This window comes from Phyllobates terribilis, unplaced genomic scaffold (genome assembly GCF_046119375.1).
Source record: "Phyllobates terribilis strain yellow unplaced genomic scaffold, ASM4611937v1 Scaffold_11__3_contigs__length_659146591, whole genome shotgun sequence".
NCBI lineage: Eukaryota > Metazoa > Chordata > Amphibia > Anura > Dendrobatidae > Phyllobates > Phyllobates terribilis.
The window spans coordinates 311,121,271-311,134,551 of NW_027362771.1; the positions used below are offsets into that span (position 1 = coordinate 311,121,271).

A 13,281-nucleotide genomic window follows, 5' to 3' on the forward strand; every position below is an offset into this window, starting at 1 on the left:
CGGCTTGCTTCTTTTTTTTTTTTTTGTTTTTTTTTTCTTATCCATTACAATTTTTTTTTAAGTATTTTCTGGTATTTTATTTTATTTTAAAACAAGTCCATCAAGGAAAGCTCTACACCCTCCTAACCCCACCGTCTTCTCCCCTCCCCAATCCCTCCCATAATGCATATGTAGCACTTGGGCACACAGCATTGCCTGGAGAACCCCTTCACCCTGAATATTAGGACAATGTGGCACTGTGGGGGATTGGGATATCAGTACACTTCTGGCACGGTTTGCTCACCGAGGTTCTTACTACAGTGGAAACCACAGCTCTACAGGGAACATTTTCCTCTGACCAGAAGTGAAGGGGTTTAACTTATGATTTTTCCCAGTTCTTTACATTATCTTCAGCACACGTTACATGGGGACGCCATCCACAAAGCTTTCTGGTCTGTGTTTCCCCTTGCTTTGCGTCTCCCATTTGGCATCACACACTATGGGGTATAGAAGCCAATCCACAATGGTTCTCTGTTCGGAAGGTGCCGTCTTAGTGGCCTGGGTAACCTGACTTCACTAAGAGGAACAAGAAAAGCACATTATTATACATAAAGACTACGTAATAGACAATGTACTAGAATCAAAATTCTGTCTCATCCAAAAAAAAAGCAGAATGCGTTACAACAGTTTAGAGGAAGGGAGAGGTGAGAACCATTTTTTGAACAGTAAACAAAAAAAAGTCAACCTGATAAGGAACAAGGTGTGTACATTTTACGACACTTGGACCTGGGCTTAAATACTGTAAGATTGTAGGATTAAAGGTCCTGCAATCTATCAAGAACAGAGCAGGTCAGGCAGCCCAAGACACTGGCAAGAAAACAAAAGCAGTTTCTTACCACTTTTGTCTTTGGTCATGGAAACCGGTTCCCTTCAAAGGTTATGGGCTGTCACCAGATTCAGGCTTCCCAAACTGCAGGCACCATGAATCATCGCAGGATGGCAGCCAGGTGTATATTTTCCGGAAACACCAGCGTTTCAGAGAAAATATATCTTAAACCCTTCACGTATGATATATATTTTCATCATGTGTCATGTCCCTGTCTTTGATGCGGCTTGCATGCTGAGCCGGCATCTTTCCCTGGACATGATGGCTGATTAGATCAGCCATCATGTGAATTTAACAGGTTAATAGGAGAGATCCATCCGCGGCTGCCAACCTGTAAAATGCTGCTGTCAATCTCTGGCAGCGGCACTTAACACACACCGACAGGTGGGGGTGCATCATTCCACGCTCTCATCATAACGTCTTGACGTGATTGCTGGACGCCGATGGGTTATCATAACAGCCAGAGGTCTGCTGATGACCACCATGCCTGTTATTACCATCTTTCTTTGAACGCCGGCCTGTAGCACAAGCATTTGGACAATCAGAGCTTTAAGTCTCCTAGGGGGACTATCAAATACAGAGCAAATGTTTGGCGCCATTAAAAAAAAAAAAAGAATATTAAACACAAATAAAATACACACATATTTGGCATCACTGATCTATCAAAATATAGAAGTCAGTGTAATGAAAAAAAGAAATCAAAAAGCCAGAATTACACTTTTCTGGCTGCAGCAACATTCCGGTAAAATGCAATAACAGGCGATCAAAACATTGTAAATACCCCAAAATGGTATCAGTAAAAAGTCAGTTCAGGGTGCAAAAAATAAGCCCCCCCCTCACAGCCCTATATCCCGAAAAATGAAAATGTTACAGGTCTTGGGGAAAAAAAAATGTCACCACTTAAATAAAAAGAACCTATACATGCTTGGTATCTGCATACTCATACTGACCTGGAGAATCATAGTGACAGGTCAGTTTTGCCATATAGAGAAAATGGTAAATAAAAAACCCTAAAAACAATTGTGGAATTGCACTTTTTTGCAATTTTAACACACTTGGAATTTTTCAGTACACTATGTGCTAGAATGAATGGTGTCATTGAGAAGTACAACTCATCCTGCAAAAATCAAGCCCTCATGCGGCTATGACGGAAAAAGGGGAGAAAATAAAAAGGAAAAAAAATCGACATGTCATGAAGGGGTTAAAGTTACAGTCTGGACAAGAGACTAGACTAATCTGAAGCAGTGGCCGTATGCCTCCTGCTGACCTGCTAAACATTATAGAAGTGACAAACAGCAGCACACTTTCTTAGCCGTAACCCCCTTGCAATTACTCCTTGCTGCAGCCGTGTGGATGGTTTGGCAAGGGTCCAGTGGATAGGTGATAAATGCTTGTGGCTGGAATACTCCATTAAAGCACTCCTCCCATCAAAATTTGTATCCTCTTAACATATTGCAGTCATCATATTATAGAGCACTTTGTACTTACAATTGCTCCTTTTGCCCTTCTACCCAGCTAATCATTCTCTTTTACATTAGAGATATGACATCACATGATTAAAAACGGACTAGCTGAATCCTAAGCTCTATGTAGAAACAGGAGGTTAATTTTCCCTGTATGAGGCATAAGTCACTGCAAAAGTCCCAGGCAGGGGGATGAGGCAGCAGCTGGGTCAATAGTTGAAGAGGGGAATGATAAATGCAAAGCAGAGACACCCTTTTTCTACATTTAGCAGAGAAAAGAAAATAATTAGCTGAGTAGAAAGGCAAAATGAGCAATTGTAACTACACAGTTCTATATAATATGACAATTGCTATATATTAAGAGGATAAAAACTTTAAAACTCCCATCAGAGGTACATAAGACCTGCAGTGTATACCACTGCAGCTTGGGAGCAGTCATTTGGACCTATAGGGAACTATCACGTTGTAAATGCAGTCCAATCTATTCACAGCCCGGTATAATGAAGACCAAATTGAGCAGCATGATATATAGGTTTGTGGGGAAAAAAGTTTCAGTGTAAGGCTACATTCAGGATTAGATCAGTATTTGTAAGCCAAAACCAGGAGTGGGTGACGTGTTTCTGTTATACTTTTCCTCCGATTGTCCCGCTCCTGATTTTGGCATACAAATACGGATGTCCAATGCTGAACGTGTGGACGTGGCCTAACTTGTATTTTATTCATTGAAATCCCTGGTGTTGTATGCATGCGAGTCCAGTGGGCGGTCCTACCCAGTGATTGACAGCTATCTCTACATGAACAGTTATCCAGGGAAGATTGCCAAACACCGAGTACGACCACCCACTGGACTCGCATGTGTACCAATGCCAGATATCCTATTGATAAAACATAACAGCACACTTACAATGGTGCCACCATGTGCATGGATGGAATGAAAGAGTCTTCTGTTCTCAGGGGAAGCTCCTGAGATACACATTACAAGAATTATGCAGAAAGTATTTCCAGGACAGATTCCGATTAGGCTACAGTTTCTAGCAGGCGGTTGTACAATATATGAATCACCTGTCAATGTTCCTACCAGCAGTAAAACACACTTGGATCCAAAGCAAACAACTCACCGTGACAGACAGGCTGGTGACGTAGGAGCACTGCTATCGGAATAACCTGGTGAAATCTCTCAGAGCCCAACACACCTGTTTACATTCCTCAGCACTGGAACACACAAAGGAAAGTCAGTAGTTACCAGGCGCAAGGGTGTGGGTCACAGAATCACCCAAACACAGGCCAGAAAATGGAGAAAGGTAGAAGATTCCAAAAGTGTGATGTGGAAACAACAGGACAATGCACACATCTCAGGCGGTGGCCCCATGGTCTATCGGGTCATCAGATTGCCATTAGACCTGGTCTCTGCTTAGCCTGAGCGACACTGTCGCAGATCTTGTCTAATGCGTGGTCACCCAGTAATCGATCTCACCTTGTGACTTGCTTATGGAAATCTGTTAACTGTTTATGAGTCACTGTAATAGCACCCCCTGACATCTCCTTTGGTAAACTCTTCAACGATGCTTCCAGCCACCTACAAAATGTCTGAAAGAAGAAATAAAAAAATGGGTTCACTCGCATAAACTCATTCAGAATATGCAAGATACAAATCCAAGTATTTCTGAAAGAAACTTGCCCAGTTAGGGTATGTGCATTTTTGCTGCAATTAAAATGCTGCAAAAAAAAAAAAAAAAATGCAGCATTTTAATGTTCTAGCAAAGTGAATGGAATTTCTGAAATCCCATGCAGCGTTAAAGCGGTTTTAAATCTGCATTATGTCAATTCTTTCAGTGTTTTTCAGCCATGCTAATAAAGGGGAAAACATTTAAAAAAAAAAAAGAAAAGCATCAATAGCACAGGCAAAAAACGCGGCAAAAACATGCGTGCTTTTTAAATGCAGCATTTTTCCAGCCTAGAGACATGTTTTTGGTGCAGAATTGTTTAAAGCAAATACTTAACTTGTGCACCTAACTTTATAGAATACGAAAGTACAACAAAAGCGACTTCCACTGAATTGCCGCACTAGCCAAAGCCATTTATTCCAAGGCCATCAGCCAATATAAGCAATGAGATTCACAGAAGACGTTCTCCTTACCGGCCTGTCATACATCATGATCTCCCAGACGACTTCAGCCACATCAGGCAAGGTGTAAGGTGGGAGGCAGAAACAGCACGAATGTAGAAGCTGACTAATCAGTTGTTGCCCAAACTGGCCCAGCACCTGTTGGATCAGGTCCTTCCGTACCTCAAAGTTTTCCTCATGCTGGAAATTGAGACAAAGGAGAAAAGGCTTGAAAAAACTTCTCTGCTTTCTCTGATGGGATCCAAACCCGTTCCTTGTTACTAAACATCACATTTCCACATGAAAGAAGCTATATTCAATGGAGATGGTTGTCCAATAATCTAGATTTAAGATTTCCTATCTTAAGTCATTATATATAGAAAAATAGTATTTACAGCCTCAAAGATTATTCCCAAAACGTAAGCGTATATCCACAAGATAACTTGGAACCCTCGCTGATCTCAAGGATAGGGCTCTGAGATGCCCCGCTGGAATAAAGCAGTAGCCACACATGTGAACCTCCACATCATTCAAGCTCTCTGGGACTACAGGACATAACAGAATACAGCGCTCTGCTATCATCAGTGTCACATAGAGAATGAATGGCCCACAGGCTCGAAAAAGCTGTGAACAGAATTTCAGTGAATGCTTGGTAGGCTCGTTTTCTTAGGCCAGTTTCACTCGTCGGACATTCATGGTCCAAGAATTGACCGTGATATCCCGTCCTGGTCACGTGTAAGGATGGGTTGCAGCTGGAGAAAACACTGCTCGAGACGTATTTCAACCGTCATAGGTGAAGCATTGTGAAACATACCTGATCTGCTCACTCATCTGTGGAGCAGGGCTGTAACAGGAGAAAGGAAAAACAAAACTTCTTGCTGACTGCAATGTTTTTTTTATTTTCTATAGCTTCATTCTGCTCCATTCAGTCTTTGTGCCCTCCGTAAAGCTTTAGACTGACTCAGCAGAGCGGGTTTACAAATGGGCTCGGAGCAGTATGAAGCTGGAGAAAGAAAAAAATGTTGCGCTCAGTCAGCTGAGAAGCTTTTATTTCTCCAATCACAGCCCTGCTCCAAGGCTGAGCGAGGAGATCAGTCATGCTGCTGCTCCTCTGATGGCTGCAACCTGGCTGACATCTGACTAGATCGCACTGCAGTTTCATATATGTGATGGCAGACATTTTTATCAAATTCTTGGGACAATCCCTTTAACAGCCTCATACAAGCCTATGAGACTGCTGAGTTCAGGTCGGGAGACCAGCAGCCGATCAAACAGCAGTTGTGTGAAACCAGCCTTACATCTGAACTACATTATACTTATATTATCTCATGTGTACCAGGTACACATTTACAAGGTACACTTTTTTGCTGGTCAAGTAATTCAAAATTAGTTAATTATTTTTCTTTTCAAAAAGTCATCACCTCTACTACAGGAGCCCTAAATTATCTTCATGAGCAATGAATTAACTCCCAGGCTCCTCCGAGTTCAGAAACCATCCAGCACATTGTAACTGGATGACTTACATCATTGGACACCCCAGTGTGGATAAGATCACGGAGAAACTTCATGACACTACAATTGGCATCTCGATGGTCTAGTGTTGTGGCAGCAATGGCCCACTGCAAAACATGCACCAGGACCTGACTGCGCAGCAGGACAACAGGACACCGCTGGATGAACCTAGGGGAGCACATACACAAGGGGACATGATGAATGCAAAGAACTAGAAAGAGGATATTGCGAATACAAAAATAAATAAGCCTAATCCCCGGAGTGATGGACATTACACATTAATTCGCAATTGATAACTGTGGCGAACTAGGACAGAATAGGGTATAAGTGATATGCGCGCAATCAGATCTGCATACATTACCTTGTTAAGAGCCGGAACATGTCATCTACTGTATCTGGGTGATTACGAAGCCCATTTGGATGCTCAAGTAGTTGAAAGGTGGGAACACACAGAGCCTGGTATAAAACATAAGGAAAATGTCATGTAATTTCACATTACAAGGCGACAATGGTTACATGGAAATAGGTTGCTGCAGAAGGAAAGAGACGTACCTGCAGCATATCAAGCAAACCTTGCTGACAACCTTCCTCCATTCCATACTCATCCACCAGAATGCTGCCTAGGTAGAGGAAGCATGAGTGTTGGTGCATCTGGTACACATCTACCATCTGGTGAGGAAACACAGGGTTAATGTATGAAGGGATAAATGGAAATGTAGACACAGGAACAAAAATGTACAAATATGGGCTCAACAGTATTCAATGCTGAAGTTCAGTATATTGAGAAAAATTACATTAAGTAACAATAGTGTAACGGAATATTATAGCGAAACATACAAGCACCATTATATGAGTTCAGAGTCTTGAAAAACTAAAATGTGTTCACTGGTGATCAGTGCTGTAATCTTCTAGTTACAACTCTCTTTTCATGTGTCATATGGACAGAATCAGTAGAAGATCATTAGTTTACACCACCCACTGGCCTCCAAAGGCAAGAAACCCCCTTGTGCTCTTCTGAACATGGTCAGCTTTCAGCTAATGTTAGCAAAGCTGGCATAGCAAGAAAAGAGACTTTATTCCACAGTACCAACATTTTCTTGGTGATCTGTGAGTTACATAGGTACTTTTCTCATGTGCTTTCCTGAGGCCTGTCATCGTACAGACCGGTGGGGGTCTACTCTTGTATATAGATCAGTGGATGTAGTCTACTATTCCCATATGACTGCTGTATATTGTAGAATACCTGAGTTACAAGAGGCTGCAAGAGAGCAGCCGATCCCTTCCCGACACACCGAACAGCAAAACGTAGACATCGACAACACCGCTCCACAATACGATTGTCCGCTCGGTGCTTATTTAATGTTTCTGACATCACAGGCCATATCTGAGAATAGATCACATATATGAACTGTGTAGTAGGTACCACCCGAATAAAGAGATGCAGACACTGGAAAACAATGGCACCAGCCCCATATTACAGCATGTCAAGTAGCCAAAAGTACAAAAAAAAGATGACCTCTATTAATTGCCATAATGCCCTTCTCCTTGTATACACCTTGCTTCTTTGCATTGACTATTCATTTATTCTAGTTCTTTCAGTGATCTATGGGTAGTTATTTCTTATCTATGGCTTATGTATATGTGATTTATAGGTTTTTGGCTATAGTACCCTATTGGTGTATTTTATAGTTTCTTTATATTCGGGGAGAAGGTTTGGGTCTTCACATGTATTATTATGTGGAGACCAAGGTGGTGCTTTTGCACTTTGTTGCAGTTGTTAATTGCTTTTAAATGGATGATGCTCATTTTGGATAATTAGAAAAGAGATTATATATTCTTATACATTTTGGCTGCTTGACTTGTTATAATAGAGCGGCTAGTGCCTTTTTTTTATTACACATCGCTATGTCTCAGTTACGACGTTAACATGCTGTGTCACCAGGACAATCCCTTGGATGGGATGACAACAGGCCGACTTTTGGTACTTACTTCTTGAATGACTCTTTGACATGGATGTGTCTGCCCGTTTTCCACTGTGGGCGCGGTATGCCTTCAAAAGAAAAAAAAAAAAAGTACAGGTCTTAGCATCAGTTTCAGTACAATCTTTTCTTCTTTATTTTTATCTTCTATGTTAGACATCAAAATATTACCATACGATAGGAAACATTCAATTAAATTAATGAGATAAATAAATGGCTTTTGGCAAACTTACCTAAAGATGACCGCCAGTCTATCCAGAAACAGTGTAGGGTCAGACGATATACCATTGTTAGGATCCTGTGAGAGAAGCTGAGTAAAATGAGCAGAAAATCAGAAAACGCATAATGCACGCGCAGACACTCCCGCAGACACTCCCGCAGACACTCCCGCAGACACTCCCGCAGACACCCCAGCAGACACCCCAGCAGACACCCCAGCAGACACCCCAGCAGACACCCCAGCAGACACCCCAGCAGACAATCACAATATAGGAAATGCTCAGAATTGACCGCTGATTTAGTGTCAAGGTTCTTGAATGTTTTGTGCCAGCAAAACTGGATGCCAAAACCTCTAAGACTACAGCCAAAATATTTCTCTGCAGATGCTCGTGACTATGAAAATTACTTGTTTCCCTTGGTATCACTTTTGACCTCTACATATAAACACCCTGAATATTTGTGAAACGTTTGCCCGTTGCATACAAGTCTTTCAATCATTTCATCAGAATTACACATGAGAAAGAAAGCAAATTATAAATATATAGGAATTAATTAATTTCTCACCTTTTTAAGTGATTCAACCTGGACAGAACACAGCTCGCTCAAGCACTCCGAGATCTTATCCAGAGGCAGACGTGTCAGGACTAATGCTGTGCCTACAGCGGGGTGGTGAGACGGAAATGGGTGTGAGTGGAAATACTATTGTGTCCTGCCATAAATAACGTGAAATACATAAAATCCATATTTTCATTGAGGTCTTGCATTGTTTCTACTAAATATTAGAGGAGAGGCTATCAATACTAGACCCTTGAGTGTCCGACTGCCGGCACTGATCAACTGATTAAAGGGTCTTTGGCACTTCAGCGAGCTCTACAATTTCTTCACTTTTCACCAAGCTCAGCTCTGTACATTTTGAGCTGTATATCAGGCTCAGCCACCACAAAATGAACAGTGCTGAACTAGGTGAAAAACTCTGAACTCGCTGAAGTGCCAAACTGAAGGAAAAGCAGACCTCCAGTGGCCGATCAATCAGCTAATTAGTGGGGTTGAAAGAAGTAGTATCCCAGAGATCTCATATCAATGACATCCATAGAATTGATGTCCTAAGTCCAAGAAAGTCTCTTTTATGGGCTGTAACTAGATTTTGGTACTTTCTGACCTCACACTGAGACCAAGCGAGGGTGACTAGCACCAATTACATATATGGTCCAAATTCATTTATCATACTGTGCAAGTTGACAATCTCATTACAGAGCGCCCACCACCAGTCTGGGACTGCCCTTTTTACCCATTAAAAGAGTGCCCACCCCCAGAAAGATTCGATTTAAAAAAAATCCCCTACTAATAAAACGGCTTAAGGACCTAATGACCTCCAAAAAGGGCCAAACTTTCTAGCAAGAGCCAGGCCAGAACTTTTGGGTTGTGGGATCCTGGCATGCAAAATGGGATCCTATACATGTCCGAGGACAAGCTTACATTGCTATTTGCACTAACCCAGTGCTGAAGCGGGGACTTTATTAAGCTGTTACCAAATGGTAACCATTGTAATGATGTTACCATTTGGCAATACCTTAAAGTACATGGCAATGTACTGTTTGTGTAATGCAATGTAATTGTTTGTGCAACGGTTACTGCAAAAGAGCGACCACAGAGGGTTATCGGATCCCGATCTGCATGCAGGGATCCCTTAACCCATAAGTTTGGGCCGGATATTTACAAGAAATGCAGGTCCCTTGAAGAGACATTGGGGGACAGTTCTGAGCATATTTGTTAATAGATACAGGTGCATCTCACTAAATTAGAATATCATCAAAAAGTTAATTTATTTCAGTTCTTCAATACTAAAAGTGAAACTCATATTATATAGAGTCATTACACACAGAGTGATCTATTTCAAGTGTTTATTTCTGTTAATGTTGAGGATTATGGCTTACAGCCAATGAAAACACAAAAGTCATTATCTCAGTAAATTAGAATATTTTATAACAACAGATTGAAAAATGATTTTAAAATTCGAAATGTTGGCCTACTGGAATGGATGTTCAGTAAATGCCCTCAATACTTGGTCAGGGCTCCTTTTGCATCAATTACTGCATCAATGTGGCATGGCATGGAGGAGATCAGCCTGTGGCACTGCTGAGGTGTTATGGAAGCCCAGGTTGCTTTGATAGCAGCCTTCAGCTCGTCTGCATTGTTGGGTCTGGTGTCTCATCTTCCTCTTGACAATACCCCATAGATTCTCTATGGGGTTAAGGTCAGGCGAGTTTGCTGGCCAATCAAGCACAGTGACACTGTTGTTTTTAAAACAGGTATTGGTACTTTTAGCAGTGTGGACAGGTGCCAAGTCCTGCTGGAGAATGAAATTTCCATCTCCAAAAAGCTTGTCGGCAGAGGGAAGCATGAAGTGCCCTAAAATGTCCTGGTAAACGGCAGCACTGACTTTGGTCTTGATAAAACACAGTGGACCTACACCAGCAGATGATATGGCTCCCAAACCATCACTGATTGTGGAAACTTCACACTAGACCTCAAGCAGCTTGGATTGTGGCCTCTCCACTCTTCCTCCAGACTCTGGGACCTTGTGGAGTGTGTCGATGACTGCCTTCTGGACATCTGTCAAGTCAGCAGTCTTTCTCATGATTGTGGAGACTACTGAAACAGACTAAGGGTCCTTTATAAACGCTTAGGAAGCCTCTGCAGGTGTTTATTGTTAATTATTTTAATTTACTGAGATAATGACTTCTGTGTTTTCATTGGCTGTAAGCCATAATCATCAACATTAACAGAAATAAACACTTGAAATAGATCACTCTGTGTGTAATGACTCTATATAATATATGAGTTTCACTTTTTGTATTGAAGAGCTGAAATAAATTAACTTTTTGATGATATTCTAATTTAGTGAGATGCACCTGTATTTAATAAAATCATCAGACTGGGGTTGCCCACTCTTATGAAATAAATGGTCAGCCCTAGACTAAAGATAGGTACTCTTTGAATATATAAAATATACATGGTTAACAACTGGACTCAAATGGAGTAACATAAAGAAAAAAAAAAATCTTACTATTACAATTTGCTGAACATAATGGGTTGTTTAGTAGAGCGTATTATCCATCAGTATGCAAAGTGGATAGTACATGGACCAATGGTCTGCGCATTACAAAAAAATAATACTAGCCCATATAAAATAAATTCCATAAAATTCAATAAAGGAGTTACCAAAAAACGTTCATCATACAGACATTATCCACGTGGCATCCATTATTTTTACAGGCACATTGCGATTATTAACATACAAAACTGCATTTGGACTATTGTTCTTGATATATACAACAGATGACGTATGAGTGACATACAGATGGTAATATGGATGAAAAATGGACGATTTTTCACACTGGTGGACGGTTATCATCTCACCTTTTAGAAGTCCCACAGAAGCCTCAGGTGGTAGAGTAAAGGAGTCCAAAGATTTTGCAATCCCTAGAAGTCCGCTAAAGTGCTGTGCCATGTGGTCTCTACACACAGAGCAAATATTCTGGATGGCTTTGGCAGAGGGGGAAGCCAAGGAAGGCTGACATAAGCCTTTCATTAGGTACGTTAGCACAGGATCTAGAACCAGAAAGGTTTCAGACATGGTTACTTTTAAGTAGGTTGAAAAATTGTGCTACAATAAAAGCTGTGGAAGAAGTTAAGTCGCTGACATGGTATGTAACAGTGTGCATAGGTGCATGTTAAATCCCATGTAACTTTTCTATGAATAAGCACTGACATGTTTATACACATCATTTGATATAATACACTGCTAAAAACAAATTAAAAAGAAAAAAAGATAAAGTAAAACAGGTTCAAATACTCACCAAGAAACTGAGGGTTTCTATCCACTACTTCACTCATTTCCCCTACCAGCTCAATGCTTGTATACCGCACAGCAACATGCACGGACTCAGGGAGCCGGACCACTCCTTCTAACACCTCCATTAAAGTCGGATTTTTCTCCCTGAAATAAAAATAAATTAAGTGGTGGGGCACAAAGTAAGTCGATAAATAGAAGGTCAGGGGAAGCTTCATTATTTTATTTTTTTTTTAATAGCCAGAGTGGCAATTCCTGAGCATCGCTATGAGTCCTTGTTCTTTTCATGCTGCTCCTCTCGGCATTATTATACATTAGCCAGCTTGTTTCTCATTCTCTTTTTTGGCCAGTCGTCTTGCAATACTTACGGGTCTATACTTTTGGCAATGGAAGCCATGATGAACAACACGGCCTCCGTGACTTCCCATGGCGGATTACTGTCTTTCAAGGTAGAATACAGCTAGAGATAGAAAATAAATATGGTAAGAAATATACATAATTAAATTAACAGCATGCTCATCCAAAAAGCACAAACCCATAGGTCCCCTACAATTCATGACAGATGGTACCGTATGTAAACATGGGTAACAAAAGTCTTGATTGTTCTCGCAACTCAGATACATCATTAAATGAACAAGAAGAGACAGGAATGGTAAAACCAGTCATCTCCTCTAAACCCAGTGCTGTGGAGTCGGTGTCCATATGAAATGGAACGACTCTGAAAATTTATAATAAATTGGTACAGTAGTTCAATGCAGGTTGTGCTGTAAATGTTTTCATAAGAATTTGGGAAAGTTATGAAATGTCCTATAAACGTCTGTTCTGTTCCTGATCTAATGATTTAGGCTTTTAGTTGAGATGAATCTGTGCTGCACTTTATGTACATGCTCAGTAGTGAGGCAGGGCTGTGGAGTCGAAGTCCAGGAAATTGAGGAGTCGGAGGTTTGGCTTACCGACTTAGTGTCTCAGATACAACTTGGCCATAAGGTAGACAGATCCAATAGAGTGCTTGTCTTTGTCTTACAAGCATCTATCTATTCCATGATAGATTTAACCCCATAATGACTGCTAATACACCTTTTTAAAGAAGTCATTGATGGACTGAGATATAAGGATGTAGTGCCCAATTTGCCAAATTGCAGTGGGTGTCAGATTTATATACAGGTGCATCTCACAAAATTAGAATATCAAAAAGTATTTCAGTCCTTCAATCCAAAAAGTGAAACTCATTATATAGAGTCATTACAGAGTGATATATTTCAAGTGTTTATTTCTGTTAATGTTGA

The 13,281-nt window shown here is 40.9% G+C and overlaps 1 protein-coding gene across 2 annotated transcripts in view; it reads right to left on the bottom strand.

Annotated features, from left to right (window-relative positions):
* Window positions 1-13,281, bottom strand: part of TNPO3 (transportin 3) — a 40,536-nt gene continuing 27,255 nt past the window's right edge. Inside the window, exons 10-23 of one of the 2 annotated variants that reach the window (XM_073652553.1) lie at window positions 12,364-12,455; window positions 12,003-12,142; window positions 11,563-11,754; window positions 8,707-8,798; window positions 8,157-8,221; window positions 7,934-7,994; window positions 7,188-7,328; window positions 6,497-6,613; window positions 6,306-6,400; window positions 5,956-6,112; window positions 4,466-4,633; window positions 3,803-3,915; window positions 3,447-3,540; window positions 1-555 (exon numbers count right to left, since the gene is read on the bottom strand). In XM_073652553.1, the coding sequence (XP_073508654.1) occupies window positions 3,480-3,540; window positions 3,803-3,915; window positions 4,466-4,633; window positions 5,956-6,112; window positions 6,306-6,400; window positions 6,497-6,613; window positions 7,188-7,328; window positions 7,934-7,994; window positions 8,157-8,221; window positions 8,707-8,798; window positions 11,563-11,754; window positions 12,003-12,142; window positions 12,364-12,455 (1,494 nt within the window). In that variant the 3' untranslated portion in view covers window positions 1-555; window positions 3,447-3,479. Of the gene's footprint in view, window positions 556-3,446; window positions 3,541-3,802; window positions 3,916-4,465; window positions 4,634-5,955; window positions 6,113-6,305; window positions 6,401-6,496; window positions 6,614-7,187; window positions 7,329-7,933; window positions 7,995-8,156; window positions 8,234-8,706; window positions 8,799-11,562; window positions 11,755-12,002; window positions 12,143-12,363; window positions 12,456-13,281 lie in introns of both variants that reach the window. The other variant, XM_073652552.1, reaches the window with a different exon arrangement.